A 15,235-nucleotide genomic window follows, 5' to 3' on the forward strand; every position below is an offset into this window, starting at 1 on the left:
GGCCTGAACGCTTGCTAAACAGTAAAGAAACATGCATTGGTTATCCGACAGCTAGATCAAAATTGCAGTTTATTAATCTCAGTTCTAGTACATGCTTTGTTCCTGTGTTTGCTATCACACAGTATTAGTGAGAGCCATTGAGAGTTCTTGGCTGACTATTGAAACATCAGGTGGTAAAAGTTACATGAGATACAGAACAAGTGAAATTATTATATCCAGTAAAATTTGGCCCTTATGGCTCCAGGTCCCCTAAATGGTTTATTTTGGTCTATAAGCTTTAGGTTTTTGCTCATAATTGCTTAGCTACCTATACCGCCTTCTACGTTCAGAATAAAACTGTTAAAAATAAGTGATGTAACTGAAAGAGAAACTGAGTTATTTTTTTCATTTAAAAATCTCTGAAGGTGTAATGTGTGATCAGTGGGGAAACTGCAAGTGTAAAGCACAGTACTGCACAGGAGTTGCATGGGTGGTGATTGTTCTGGACATGAGAGCTTCTGTTTCAGCTCTTCAGTGGTGCAGGTTTTACACACAACAGCATCATACCTCCTTCTGCTGGAACAGCATTGTTCTAGCTAACTCCCTGAACAGGTGCTTTGCCATAGAGGGTCCTTTTGTGAGTAAGTTGCTGCTGGTCCATCCCTCCACATGGTCCCCCAGCCATCCTCGTGGTTGTGGTTACAGAATAGTGTGCTAAAACCTGGGGTCTGCAGGTGCCATGGGACGTTACCTTAGAGAGATAATGGCAATATTAATATGTGAAGCCTGAAGAAGGATCCTGTCTCCTGAGCAGCCAGAGGAGAGCAGAAGGAATGGAGCCTTAAGCTAAAGGGAGAGTGGCAGCTTCCAGGAAGAGTGGAAGAGGCAAGAGAGGGAGGTGTGCCACCTCCAGTTTGGGCACAAAGGCCAGGAAGATTTGCATTCAGGTACTAATGGTGATGTGTGACTAGTACTTCAGCTGTGATTTTTGGCTTGATGTAGAATTGGAACACGTCAGGTCGATGGGGAGGCCCTGCAGGCTGCACTGTAACTGCTTGTAGCTGGAATGGCTTTTGGGTAATGTTGGGTAGATTGCCTTGCAAGTCAGCGCCCTGCTGTTGGACTTGTGAGCATCTTTGCAGCCTGTCTAGTAGTAAAGTAACTAAGAGCAGTTTTATGTTTGGGCTAAAAATAGAATTTTGTTTAGATGAGAATTTAATAAGTTTTGCTTTTTTGTTTCAGATTGGAACAAAGACATGAAAAATATTACTTCTTAATCCAAGTAAGAATGTCTGGAAGGACTAAGCTAGGAAGCAGACATGTCAGTCCTAGTAACTCCACAATGAATTCTCAGATGCTTAAATTCTGGGCTTTTTTTCAGGTGAAGGAATTTTTGCAATCAAATTGTTAGCTTTTTTATATGGCACCTTAAGATGAAGCTTCTGGATGCAGAAATGTGTCTGTACCTACACTAAAACCTACTGCTCTATCTTGCAGTTACTTTTACTTCTCTGTTCCTTGAAGGACAAATCCTTAATGGAAATAAATCCCTTAAATTACAGATACTTTACACTTCAAAGCACTCATTTTTTCTCCTTTATGGAGTTCAGTCACTCTTACCAGCCTGCATGGTCGCAGAGAGGAGTGCATTGGCATTTCACCTTGCAAAAGACGCCTTTCTCAAGAACTTCACTTGATATGTAAGTTGCTTCAAAGGAACCTTTTTGCAACTTGAGTGTTGCAGAAGCAGCTGAGAGCCAGGTCCCACATAACTGTTACCTGTTTTCATACCTGGAAAATTAGGTTTGGGAACACATTCTTCCCCTCTTGAACATGTATGCAAGGAAAAATGAAAGCATTTTGCTACTGAGAAGCTTCCCTAAAATGAAGGCAAGGATGCCCTAGCATAGCTAGGTTTTAAATTTCCGTGCTCTGGTTTGCATCCCCGAGTGGACTCTGCACTGCTGTATGGGATGGCTGGGCAGGGGCTCTGTTCAGTGGAGGGTGCTGCGCTCCAGTGTGTGAAGACATGGGGAGACATCAGCGTCTTTATGAAGTGTGTGACACTCTGTTGTTTAATCAACTGTTGCTTGCTCTTTCAGATGTTTACTTCTTTTTAAAGATCTTACTGAGAATGATGTAAAGGTGATGGATGATGAGGCTGGGTGACAGGCAGCTGTCTCTAGGCTGGATAAATGGGCTGTCAAGCTGAACACGCTTGTAATAGGCCTACCTGGATAGTGCCCTGTATATTTTTCATTAGCTAGCCTGCCTGAAAAAAAAACTAACCTGCTTATACTGTGTCTGCTGATGTGACAATGATCACTTCAGTTTTCTTAGGAACCCAGGCTGAAAAAAACCAATCATAGTTCAGTAGTTTGACCAGCACGTTTAGGAGTGCAGCAGAGACTATGCATTGTCGTTGACACCACTAGTCTGCCTCGGAAAAGAGCGAGAGACATCCTTCGGCAGCTAGGTTAGATAACGCTTTCTTACATGGGTGTTTTCTCCCAAGGTCTGGTGGTGTTTCAAATCCTCTTTTCTTCTAGTGCTTTTCTGTTATCACTTCTGGGTTGGTTTGTTTGTTTATTTTTCCCTCTGTGAATACCCAGTTAGTCTTTAACTCTGGATGAGTTTTGGGATTTCAGTGATAGTGTCCTCCTTCAGTCTAAAATTTGCCATTATTCTTCAGTGTTGTATGTTTTCCTATTCTTGTGTTTCATACAGAAAGGGAAAAAAAAAAAGACTTTCCATTATGTCTTCTGAGTAGTGCTCCTTGTATTTAATATCTTTGTAATATTTACTTTGTAAGTAATACTGTTCTTTTCGAACTCCATGTAATGATTTTTCCTACATTTCCTGTAGTATTTTTTCCCTTCTGTTTTAGTGTCTAATATATTTCTTAGCAGGCAGGGAAAATATAAAATATAACACTTTGTATGGGAGTAAATTACTGATCTATGGTATTGATGTTACAATAATTTCTGCATGACACTTCATTTTATTTTTATGAATACTGAATGTACGATATACATTTCGATATATCATCACATAACTGTCTACAGTGTGCCTGCTTTCACTTACAGACTTGATGAAATTAATTTAGATTCCGGTAGTAAGGTTAGTTTCTATTTCTCCTTCAGTCTGCCTTTTTTGTTTAAACTAATTTTCCATTAGTTTACCAAGGATGCTGCTTGCTTGAAATACTTGAAAGAGGCCATGAGCTTGCTCTTCTGCAGTCTTTCAGCCTATCCCTGCTTTTTGAAGTGCAGTTACACCTCAGTTAAGTATTGCATAGCTTTTCAACTAGCAGCATACCTTTTCAACCTGTCACAGCAAACAGGTCGGTTATTTCGGTATTAAGGTCACTGTAAATTCTGGAACACACAGTATTTGTGCCTCAAACTTATTTTCTTTAATTTTGTTCCAGCAAAGTAATAAGTATTACATGGCATGCTATGCCAAACAATACTAATGTGGTTATTTTTAAGTAAGTTTGTTGGCACTACAACACGGAAGTAAAATTCAAACAAACGTGCCTGCAGTTGGAACGAAACCCGCTTGTCTGTCTTAGTGGAGGTGGTGTGTGGCAAGTAGGTCTGGATCCTAAAAGTAGTTCTGTACTGTAATCAAGCCTGGCTGTGGAAATAATAAAAGGGGCATTTGGTAAATGTTGGGTGTCATTATGTGGAGGCTTTGCTTTAGTCCTTACCAGGTTTCCCTTTCTACCTCTCATGCCGCACATTCCCTTCCTGTTTCCAAATCCCTGAACTGGTGTGATGCTTACCAATGAATGAGTCTGCTTCTGTAAAGATCACCTTAAATTCAGTTTTGGCTGCCTATTGTCATCTCGCTTATCCCTGTCTCTAAATGCCGTGTAATACTGTCCATGTGTTTAAAAACTGTGTAGTTTCCACCACATTTTAAAATGTAAATGGCTTTTATATTTAAATTGAAATTTCAGAGCCGTAATGCTTCTGTTGTGTTAGAGCTAGGAGCAGGAGACAAAAAGCAAGCTCTATTCTGAATATTCCCACACATCTTTTCCCTCAAATGCTACAGCTGTTTTATCCCTTCATAAAACTTTAATCAGAGGATTTCAATACTTAATTACAAAAAAAATTTAACCTCACGTCATTCCTTTGCTGTCAGCCAGTATTTTCCTTGTTATGTGGATAAGCTAGGCATTAAGGGACTAAGTGATTTTTGCAAAATGGCATGGCAAGCCACTGGCAGCTCCTAAAACTCCTGGTTTATAAGCCTGTAATCTGCTGACTTGACACTAACATTCTTTTCAGCTGGCAAATCAAATGGAAACACCCTAAATCCTGGTTGGGACTAAGAAGAATTATTCTGAGATGAGAACTACTGCATAAATGTGTTAATGGTGTGATTATCAGTGTCAAGGAGGCATCAGATGAAAAACGAGTAAATCTAGAGGATAGAAAAGCAAGTGCTTTGGGGCTGACTGGCTGACATGGCCCTCAGCAGTGGTGGCAGAGGGATGAAAGCTGACAGTACTCATCCCAACATCCCTGATGAGGCAGCAGGGAAGGGTGACTTGGACAGGCCTGGTAGAGTTTTCCTCTCACATGCACACAACTTTTTTTGCTGTTATCGGTGTGGTTTTTGAGAGCTGTGGTTTTGGAATTAATGCTCCGTGCTAGACATGAGATTATAAAAGCTTTTTTTTTCAAGTCTGTTTGTAAAAATTCAGCTGATACCACACCACCATTTGTGCTTGAATTGCCTTTTCAACCTTTTTCTTTACAGTCAGGAGAGGTATAAAAATTTCTGCATAACGATATGCCCACAAGCTTGTTTGTTTTTTCCAGACATACCAGTTGGGCTAGTAAAAAAACCTGCTTCTCTGGGCAAACTGTGCCCTCTTTGTGTTATGCTGGAGCTTTTATAGGACTTCAGAAATCGGTGCCATATGCCGTGACCTATGGTATCCGCATATTATTCTGTGCGCAAGTGTATGTTGCATTTATTGTATAACATGGTCTATGGTTCCCCAAGTTGTAGCTGTTGGGAAGTCAGTGACTTGCCTGAGCCATGTGTGAGTGTGCAGAGCTAATTAACAAGCATTCCCATTTTTTTGAGGACCAAGCCCTTATTCTCTAGCATGTGATTGTTTTGAGTTTTTTTTCCCCCTACTGTTTTATCTCCATTTGAAATATTGTTATCACGTTTCACAAATAAACCACCCTTGTTTTACATCTTGACAAATAATAGGCAATGTAAAACATCGCAGTGCTGTTAAAGGACTATAAAAACACTTATATGAAAAAGAAACTAAGTATTTCACTGACATCAGGTTTAGGTTTAGATTTAAGATACATTTAAGGTAGAAGAACAAGCTCCTGTTCTTTTAAGTCAGACTTTAGAAGGTACCTAGAATAGTGACCGAGTTTTGTACGATACTCCTAACGACTAAGATGTTGATAATAAACTTGTGATAAACCAAGTGAAACTGCTTCATTCCTTTTCCAAATCTGAGAGACAAAAGAAAATAATAGAAGAGTAAATAGTATCATAGGCTAGACGTATTATATTCAACATTTTAATGTTTTCTAGTCCAGCTAGCACAGATAATGAATTAATTTTAAAATCTATTTAATATTTTACTTCAATTAAGCAAGTCTTCATGTGAGGGCATGTATACCTTCTTTACCCTAAGAGTAGTGTAGGTAGATAATCATTTAAGTCTGTTTGACATTAGTCATGCCACTGGGCTATACTGTGGCTACTCACATGTCTTCCTGCTTTCCAGTTGCCTCTCCCCTCCTGAGGAAGGCCATGCCCAAATCAACTTTCACCTAACTTACCACTGTACTGTATATCAAAAGAAATCTTGCTTTTGGTATTTCTTTGATTTAAGCTGTAGTAAAATACTATGGGAATGCATGCACGTTATTTAAGCTACCAAATGCAGAAATAAAATGATGTGGTTTAAGATTCTACCTCCTGTCCTCCCCCCCTGCGTTCCCATAGTTGAGAGCGTAGCATGACAGGGTTCTTTTTTAGCAGGAGAGAGCTCAGTGTGATTTATCGTACTATTGTAATGTGCAAAGCAATCTGGTGTTGCCTAGAAAAGAATAGGATGCATTGTAATTTAAATGAAATTTTTAAAAGCCATTTTTGTCATTAAGCTCAAGGTCATGGATCTCATGCGTTTTGAGGGAAATTCTTGTCATGGGCTACAATCGCGTTTCACCTGCAGTGTGGATGTTCATTAGCCGATAGGAGGGATTTGCGGCATTGGCAATAAGTTCTGCTGCTGGCTGGCTGGCTGCCAGAGCCGGGCTGCTGCTAAGCCAGCAGGGCTCCCTGCCTTTCCCAGCCTGAAAGGCACTGGGCTTTCAAGAATGCGGTGCAGGGTTTTATGTCCGGGCAAAACTGACGGGCTGTCCTTGCTTTAGTGAAACAATCGCACGTTTATGGTTTTGTAGTATGTGATGTCACGAGGGTGTTGGCTTTTAGGAATTTCACTACTGAGGAAGCAGTTTGAAATGCAGGCAGAATCTTCAAGACCTTCAGATATGCACTTGGTTTCTTTTTAGTTAGCTTTGAACAAATGTACGGATGGATACAGACGTAATTTTTTTTTTTTGGTAAGGAATTAACATTTGGAGTATAGACGCGATTTAAGTGGATACATTACCTGAAGGCAATGTCGAGTCAGTCTGGATTTTCAAACTCTGTTCCTCTGCCGGGATATCCATTCTACCAGTTGTCATGCAGGTATATAATGTTTTAAGTTTTATCTTTTAATGCACTTGCATATAGAGCTGTAGCATGATGCTTGTGTTAACTGATTTCTTGTTTCTATTTCTTTGTTCTCTGAAAAAATGTATGAAATCAGAGAATTAAGCTGAAAAACATAAATACAGTTTTAGAATGCTTTGTGCCTGACTTTATAATTAGGTTTATGTTTATTTAATGAAAATATTTTTTATTTCTAAACCTACTAAATATTTCAAGAGTTTTTCTAACTGAAAAAATGTAGTTGTAATTATGGAGATTTTTTTAAGTGAATTATGTATTTGGATACTTCAGTCATTTAATAGGAACCAGATATATGCAGTGTTGAGAAATGGAAGTTATACAGATTTCTAGAGACATGAATTATTTTAAGTCTTTTCATGCAGAATTACATAAGGTGGATAAACAAAAGTGCTTACTGCTACTATGCTTTTAAAACAATTCACAAAAAATATGCACGTGTGGAACAGTGATAAATGCCAGCATTGTGATAAAGCTTAATCATGCAGGCTTCTTATTGCCTTATCTTTTTTGACTCCACAGCGCTGTTTTATTACAATTCCTTCCTTCTGAGAGTGCTGTGTAACAGTTTGCTAGTGAATGAATTGGATTCTAACCATGAAATTACTGTTCCTGCTGTGGAGGACTGTAATATTGAATAATAATTAGAGGGAATGTGTTACAGTGCTTCTTTGGCTGAAAGATCTCAGGTTTCTGGCACACCTTAATAAAGGAATGTGATCTCTGTTGATTGTGTCTAAATCTGTAGTCCCTGCCTCTCATGCTGCAACAATAACAGAGGGAGGGGAAAAGCAGAGTTGGAACAGGAGTTTTGTGCTATTACTCATCTTTCTGTAACACGTTTGAGTAGCAGGATAAAAGAATAAGTTAATAATGAACGTGTTCATATCCAGAGAATGAACCTAATTATCTTCATAAGCTGCAGCGATGCAGTGGTGTGGGTTTTGTAAGGCTGCAGTGACAGTCATTTGTGAATAGAAAGACAAGTGGTCACTTAAGCACTTTTCTGAGTGTTTCTTGAAATAAATTCCTGCAGTTATTTGCGTGCTTGTATATGTGAAGCACGACCGGGCTGTCTGGTCAAAGGTACTAGTAGGGTTTTACTGAAACCAGAGTTAGCCCTTTAGAGGTCAACCACAATGATTGCTCGTGGTTGTTGTCCTTTGGCCTAACTTTGGAGGATGCTGAAGTCTAGTAGCCTTTCTCCTTTTTTCTGGCCTTTTCTGTGATAATAGGCATGAATAAGCTGGAAGCTAAAGACAACAGAAATTCAGTAAATGGCAGCCAATGTAGTTACAAGCCTTCTCTTCCCAAAACTCCGTTAGGTGCTTAGTCAAACGCACAGCTTTTCACTCCTGATCCCCAAGATCTGAGTGGCCAGAGCCTGCCACCCATCTCCCTGGTTCGCACAGTGACCTTCTGGCCAGAATGATTGTCTCGTGAGTGACTTCCAAGTCCTCAACTTTCTGTAGGTAGATTGAAGTTCCTGAGCTTTTGGATCCCTGTTGTTTAAATGCATTTTGTTTTTTAATTCTTGCCTCTCTGTTTCTTACATGTTATTAAGTAGTTACTCTGCATTTCAATGAAACCTGTGTTTAATAATTTTCAGATATAATAAGTTTCTGTGGTATGCAACTGAAATCATTAAATCCTCTTTTATGTATGTAGAATTGGGTGGTTTTATTTCCTTTAATCACTAAGTCATTCCGACGTTGCGACTCTGTTTCAATATATATAAAGAGAAATTCTTTACATTGTGTACAGCTGCTGATAACTTGACAGCTCCAACTATGTAAAATTAGTATTCCTAGTCATTTTAGAGCTCATCCTTGGTGCAGAATATTCCTTCAGAATAGTAACATACGTCCGTTTCTGACTGGGGAGTAATACAGTTTACAGAGACAAGACTGAATTAGGATTTTTATTCCACTTGAGTTGTCATATTCTGGTGAGTGAGCATTTTCCAGTAAAATAAATAGGCAATGAGACTACTATTTATCATAAGTGATAATTGTGATCTCCGTGGAGTGGGGAGAGTTAGTATACGTTGTGCTAAGTTTGTATGTTGGCAGAGACATTAATTAATGTGACTTGCCACTGGAATGGCATAGAAGTCTTGAACAGAGTTCTAGAAGAGCTCCGTCTTCAGGAAACATTACCTTTGTGTAGACAAGATGAATTTTCTAGAGATCAGCATTTTCATTGGAATTGCATGGTGTTTGGAATGGATTGTGTTTTCTGTTACACGTAAGGAGTAATAGTTTTGGTACGATGTTTTGGTGGAAATGTAGTCTGAAGTATTGATGACAGCTTGGTCTAGAAGAGTGTACAATCAGCGTTGCATTCATTAATGGCTTTCTAAAGATTACTCAGGACACTGTTTATCTTGGAGATGACCAAGAGACAGTCTCCAGAACAGGAGACTCAGGGTGGCATGGTCTCTTGGTTGGCTGTGAGTTATGAAATTGCATAAATAGGGAGTTCATCTTGGGGGCTGTGTTTTTGAGCTGTATTGTAACTCATTTTTGGTATCTGTGCAATGCAGAATTGGAGTTTCTTGGGAGAATTTCCATATTTGGGCAAAATCTGTGTATTAATAGAGTTTTTGTTGAGATTGATAACAAATTTCTTGTAGTTTCTATTATAGCATAACATAAGAGATTTGATCTAGAGATTAGTCGTAGAAAATACTCCATGTGATTGAAAAACACTTCCTCAAGTGGTTTATTGGCTGGTTTTTTTTTTTGTTTGGTTGGTTGGTTTTTTGGGGTTTTTTTGGTTTTTTTTACAGATTTGGTATTTAATGTAGAAATTCAAAGACTGTATTACCATTTATGTTTCCTGTACTTAGGAGAAGTAACAGCAAATGTAAAATTAGTATTGGTGGTTAAACTTTAAATGGTAGCCAAAACATGCGAGTACACCTGCTGTGTACCCTCTTACAACAGCTAGAACGGCGTTAGCCACGTAGCTTGCATTTTTACAACTGCTTAATGTTGTAATGATAGTTTTCTTTCATATGTCGCATAGTGTTGAAGGAAGTCTGTTTAAAAGATAGTCTTTGAAAATATGGTTATAATGCTTTGATTTTCATAAGCTTACTTCATAAACTTACTAAGTTTTCTCTGGCAGAGCTTGCAAAGCCTATGTTCATGTCTTTTTCCCCGGTATGCCAAGAGACCTTTTTTGTAAGAACATTTGCTATTTCTCATTGCTTCAGGTGGCTAGAGGAGAAGATGGTAGCCTTAACGAGTTTTTCTTTGGCAAAGAGAAAAGGAAGAGATCTGGTGTCCCAGGTGTGCTTGACAAGAGAAGCCAGAGCTTTCAGCTCCACTGGGATGTTAGCAGATTGTAGCCCTTTTAGAAATGGGTCGTTGTTTTTGTGTTTGCCTCAAAGACACATTCAAAACCAGTTTTGTGTAGGAGGACTTCTTTTGAGGAGGAGTTACATATCTTTCCTCGCACAGAAGCATGAGATAATACAAAACCCAACCAAGTCGTGGCCCTGGAGCCATTGCCAGTGTTCCTGTGATGCAGTTGGAGTTCTGGTGGACTATGGTGCTCTTCATAAGAAGATTACTCTTTAGAAAGAATATTCTTCTTTCTGTCACAAATTCAGGGAGGTCAGGGCGTGGGTGTTCTGCATGGTTGTGAGGTTTATACTTTTCAGTAGTTACATTCAAAGTAGCTGAACAGTTTTTAGGGTTTGCCAGGTCTGTCATCGTCCTTTGGCCTGGCCACTATCAGAACCTTCTGCAGCCCTGGAATTTCATCTTCTAGAGAAGTTGATGGAAACCATGTTCACAACAAAAGGCTGCTCTTCAGATCCTGACTTCCTTGGCATCGTGCATGCTATTATACTTTTTCTGTCTGCTAAAAAAAAAAAAAAAAAAAAGAAAAGAAAAAGCTATCCGGTGGGGAAGTGTGAAAACTTGTAGTTTTGTGTATTCAAGATGAGTCAGTTGCATCTATGCGATTGGTTCCAAATACAGTAATGCAGATCCCATCCAGTTGTAGCAATATTGTAAATAAGGTATTATAACTGAAACTAAGCAACAAACCGATAGTGCTTGACTGTGCAAAGGGAAGAGATCTTGCAGCATTAGGCTGTTGCCTTTCCTTTGAGGAGGGAGCCACTGCCTACTTCAGATGTTGGTCTTTAATCAGCATCCATTTCTTAAATTAAAAAAAAAAAAAGCTGCTCTATTTTAGCTAGAGGAATAAATCTTGATCACCTCCGTGTTGTAGAGTGTTAGGAGAAAGCAAGTGCTTTTAAAGAAATACAGCAGTTACTGAGTTTTCTTTATAGCATAATCTGACAAGTTTAGTTAAACTAAAATCTTTGAGAAATAATGAGGTCAGGCAAACAGCAATCAAGAATAACAAGAAAAATTTGAAATATTTACTTATGTGTTAGTATTAACCAAAATCCTGGGTTACTATTTATGATGTTGCTCTTGTGAATATTCAGCAGTATGCATGTGTATGGTGGGGATTTACAATTACATGTTTTGTGGAATAACTACATCCATTGAGCAAAACTTCCTGTATTTTTTGCACTGTGTTGGTTCAGAGCTGTTCCCTTCCCCCTGGAGAAGAGGAGGAGAAAGGGGAGGAGAGAGTTTTTGACAAAATGGACAAAATATATGCAAGAACATGGTGTGCAAAATTCGAGCTGGCTTTGGAAGCTGTTTCCCCATAGAATTTGATTTTTATATGTGCCTACAATAAAATGTTGCTTTCATATTGGGAGAGGGAGATTGGTGTTGGCTTTTTAGGTGGATAATTTGTTTCTCAGCACTTGGGAAGAACTAGTGGAGAAAGCTGTTGCTGCTATGCTATCTATCTCCTTGATGTCTAAAAAAGAATATATTAAATTCTGATTTAAGTAAGAGAGGGAACGATTGAAATCTGAGGAAAACATTTTATCCTCTGCAATATTTAAAATGCTGGCAGGCTATTTTTATATTAAAATAGTTTAAACATATAATTGCTTTATAGGCAAATTTAAAGATTGTTTTTAAGCAAACCCCCGCCCCCCTTTTTTTTTTTCTAAGGGGCCTCATGATTAGCATGTCAGCTGTTATTTGGGCTTGACAGAACAAACAGTGCATTAAAAAGCTTCACATAATAAAAAGTAACTCATTAAACAAGATTGAACTTGAAAAAAAGACTTTTGCTTGCAGGGAATAAATCTTAAGTACAGGCTGCTGTCTGAGAAGACAAAGTGATAGGAAACCTGTTGTCAGACGAGGCAGGTTGCAAGATCACTGTCTCCAAATTTTGTCCAGAAGACACAAGCACAAAATCATGAGTGAGAGATGTTGATCTTAGTGTGGACTGGTGGTGTGGTTCTTGCGCGACTTTCCTCAGTTGCTTCCTTACAAAAGTGGAGCTGAGTAAGAATGCTTTTCTTATAAAATGCTGCTGCTACGGGAAGTCTCTCTTCTCTTGTTGTCTCCTACCTCTCGCCTCCCCCTCTGCCCTTCTTCCCTATGCTGTCATATCTGAACTGGAAATGTCTCAGCTGTGCGGGGGTGACCAGTAGATCGATGCGGCTTCCTCATGATCTGCAGGACCAGCTGTGAAACTGCGAGTGTCTCCATGCTGTCCCAGTGTTACACCGGGCGCTTGTGAAACCCTTGGCAGCTGCTGGTTTCGCCCGTGTTGAGTCATACCGAGTATTGCCTTCTTTAGGCGTGTGTGTCACTTCTGGCTTTCCTAACACACGTTCTTATCTTCTGGCTCCTCGGGTCTCCTTCCACATTCCTAGCACGGCTCGAGTTACACTTGCTGGTAAGGGTGTAATCAGATGAACGCATGGCACATTGCAACAATTTGTTATAAATCATTCTGTCAGAAAAGAGGAAACTCTGGGGAAAAATGGGAGCATTATGATAATGTTATCTATTAAGTGTCCTTAAAAGGAGACAAAAGCATAAACGCCGTATGATGCAAAGCAGTGGCTCTGATGTGGATTACTGACTTTTCTAATTAATTCTGACTGAAACTTTGAATATTTCTTTTTGTTTATTTTGTGATATGTGGTATTTCAGGCTCTTATGCACAGAAATGTAATTGTAGTTCTTCTAATGACATGGATATTTGGCCAGCAGAACCAGTTGTAACAAGTTCTGTTACTTCATTTCTTAACAGCTATTTTCTAACATATTCTTTGTTATAAAAAAAAATAAAATATCTAGTGTAACTAGAGATTCAAATGTAAAATCTTTTGTACTTCCATTATTCTGAGGATTTTGGCATGAAAGGGCAGTTTGGTTTTGTATTTTTGGATTGTTGTACTTTATTTCTGTTGTTTTAGAGGAATTTGTGCGTGTGTGTGTGTTCCGAAACAAAATTGCTCTGTTGGTTTCCTGTATGATGACGGTTGTTCAGAATTCTGTTCAGTTCTGTTATTTCCTTTACCATTTCTGCCTCAGCAGTTGATTAATCTACTTACAGAATTAAGTTAACAAATAATCATAGCTCTTAGTTCAGTAGTGTGCTTCCCAAGATTTACGCTGTGATTGGCTTCTCTTTGAGCTGAAGCCACCTGGATACCTCTTGGATACTTCTAAAAGCCTTACAGGATTGTGTCTGGAGGTTTTCTGAGATTTATTTGGTGAATGTGGGGCTCTGGGTTATGCAGCAAAATGCATGTCAAAGAACCATCCTGTAACACTGAGAGTTTATGCTCTTCATACATTGATTTTGAAATTAAATATGGAAACTAACTTTGTGTCTTAGAAATTGAGCCTAGAGAGAAATATGTTATTTCTAGTATATATAATGGAAACATTGACTTGTAATAAATCCTGCGATTTAAAGGATGGTCCTAGAAATGGTTCTGGTTTGCGCAGCGTTTAGTTGATAATTTGGGAAACATAAAGTAGGAATTTGTTACAGTTTGATTCGGAGAAAAAAAGTTGAAGCACTGGCAGAATATTTGTAAGGCATAAATTTGCAAGTTTCTTCTTTATGCAAATTCAAAGCTATTAAATCAGAAATTAGTACATTGCAGAAGCTTAAAAGTTATTTTTAAAACAATTAACTCTAGGAAAATTATAACCAATATAGTGATTTGTGTTTAAATTTGAATAAGCGTTCGCTAGTATTTGAATCATAACAAATTGTTAACATAGATAGTATCTCTTCAAATAAGATGCAGATTATATTTAGTCTCACTTTGTATGCTGTTATTTTGGCAGGTGTTTGATCTATGACATTGTTAATCCAGTGTCATGAGTCCTGCAATTCATTTCAAGGTCATCTTCCTGCAGAAAATGAGCATAAATTTGAGCACTTAATAAGTGGATAGTTATATATTCCATTTTTAGACTTTTTGCAAAAAATAGACTACTTCTTTCTCACATGCTGAGAAATTCAAGACACAGACGGTCAGTCCTGTTGACGTGCAGATGCCTCTGTACGCTGCTGAGATGACTGCAATGCAGATAATGCCGATGGTGCTGGCCTTGTCACAATTTACGTCAGGTTCTCAGCTCCTGTAAGAGGTTTCATTTACTCATAACTTTAGGTAAGGAATAATCATCTGCTGGAGACAATTACAGTGGAGAAGCTGGTAATGACTGAGACAATGACCTCATGTGGGGAGGATGCCAGGGCGCTACGCGACCGTGCTGCTTCCCCAGCACGTCTGTGGTGGATACAACTTGCCCCAAGTGACAAATCAGGTGGCGTAGAGCACTTTCTCAGAAGTTAAGACCTGTGTCATTTTCAGACATCGTTGTGCCTTAGTCTCTTTGTTTGGAAACTTGAATGTTGTACTATTAAGTTTTGCTTGCTGGGACATTATTTCTGTCTTCCCTGTGTCTACTGCCTTCTCCTGAAGAGGGAGAGCATCTCTGCTGTTTTCTTTAACTTTCTCAATTCCAGCTCTGCTTCTGCTTTGCTGCCCCCTTCCCAAAATGTTAAGACCCGTACCTTTTCCCTTGGGATTTACAGAGCCTCCTGCTAGAGGCCTCCTCTCTTTGCAGGGTTGTTGTAACTTCTTAGAGCTCTGTAGCACTTACCCTCCTTTTCCCTGTAAGTTATCCACATTTTACCTACTGCTTTAACTACATCAGCTACTTAAAAAAATCCGTTTCTTGGCTCTCCTGTTAAGCTGCACCGAGTTCAAGCTTCTCTTTCTTGCTTTAAGAGTTGTTATTAGCTCTGTCCCCACTCTGGTTTCTTACCGAGTTACTCTCTCTGTTTATTCAAATGTGGCTGTAGTCAAAATGATTTGGTTTGTGCTTGTTTGCTGTTGAACTAGGTAAGATTTCTAGATTTGAAATGTGTCCTGATTTACAGAATTTGTAACTCTTGGTGCGTAAGAGTCGTCATTCACTTACTACTGTTCGGAAAACTCAATTGTCTTGTCTTTCTCAGCCTATTCTGGCTTTTACTGTTTTCCCTCCCCTCCTCCTGTCCTCTTACAGGTAGAAGCTAGAGTATTTCCCTTCAT

The 15,235-nt window shown here is 39.0% G+C and overlaps 1 protein-coding gene across 1 annotated transcript in view; it reads left to right on the forward strand.

Moving 5' to 3' along the window:
• The first annotated feature begins 6,655 nt into the window (after positions 1-6,655).
• The window catches only part of PLEKHA7 (pleckstrin homology domain containing, family A member 7), an 83,692-nt gene continuing 75,112 nt past the window's right edge, over positions 6,656-15,235 (forward strand). The window contains exon 1 of the mRNA XM_010078534.1: positions 6,656-6,726. Within this exon, the coding sequence (XP_010076836.1) occupies positions 6,656-6,726 (71 nt within the window). The remainder of the gene's footprint in view (positions 6,727-15,235) is intronic.

This window comes from Pterocles gutturalis, unplaced genomic scaffold, assembly GCF_000699245.1.
Source record: "Pterocles gutturalis isolate BGI_N339 unplaced genomic scaffold, ASM69924v1 scaffold3183, whole genome shotgun sequence".
NCBI classification, from domain to species: Eukaryota; Metazoa; Chordata; class Aves; order Pterocliformes; family Pteroclidae; genus Pterocles; species Pterocles gutturalis.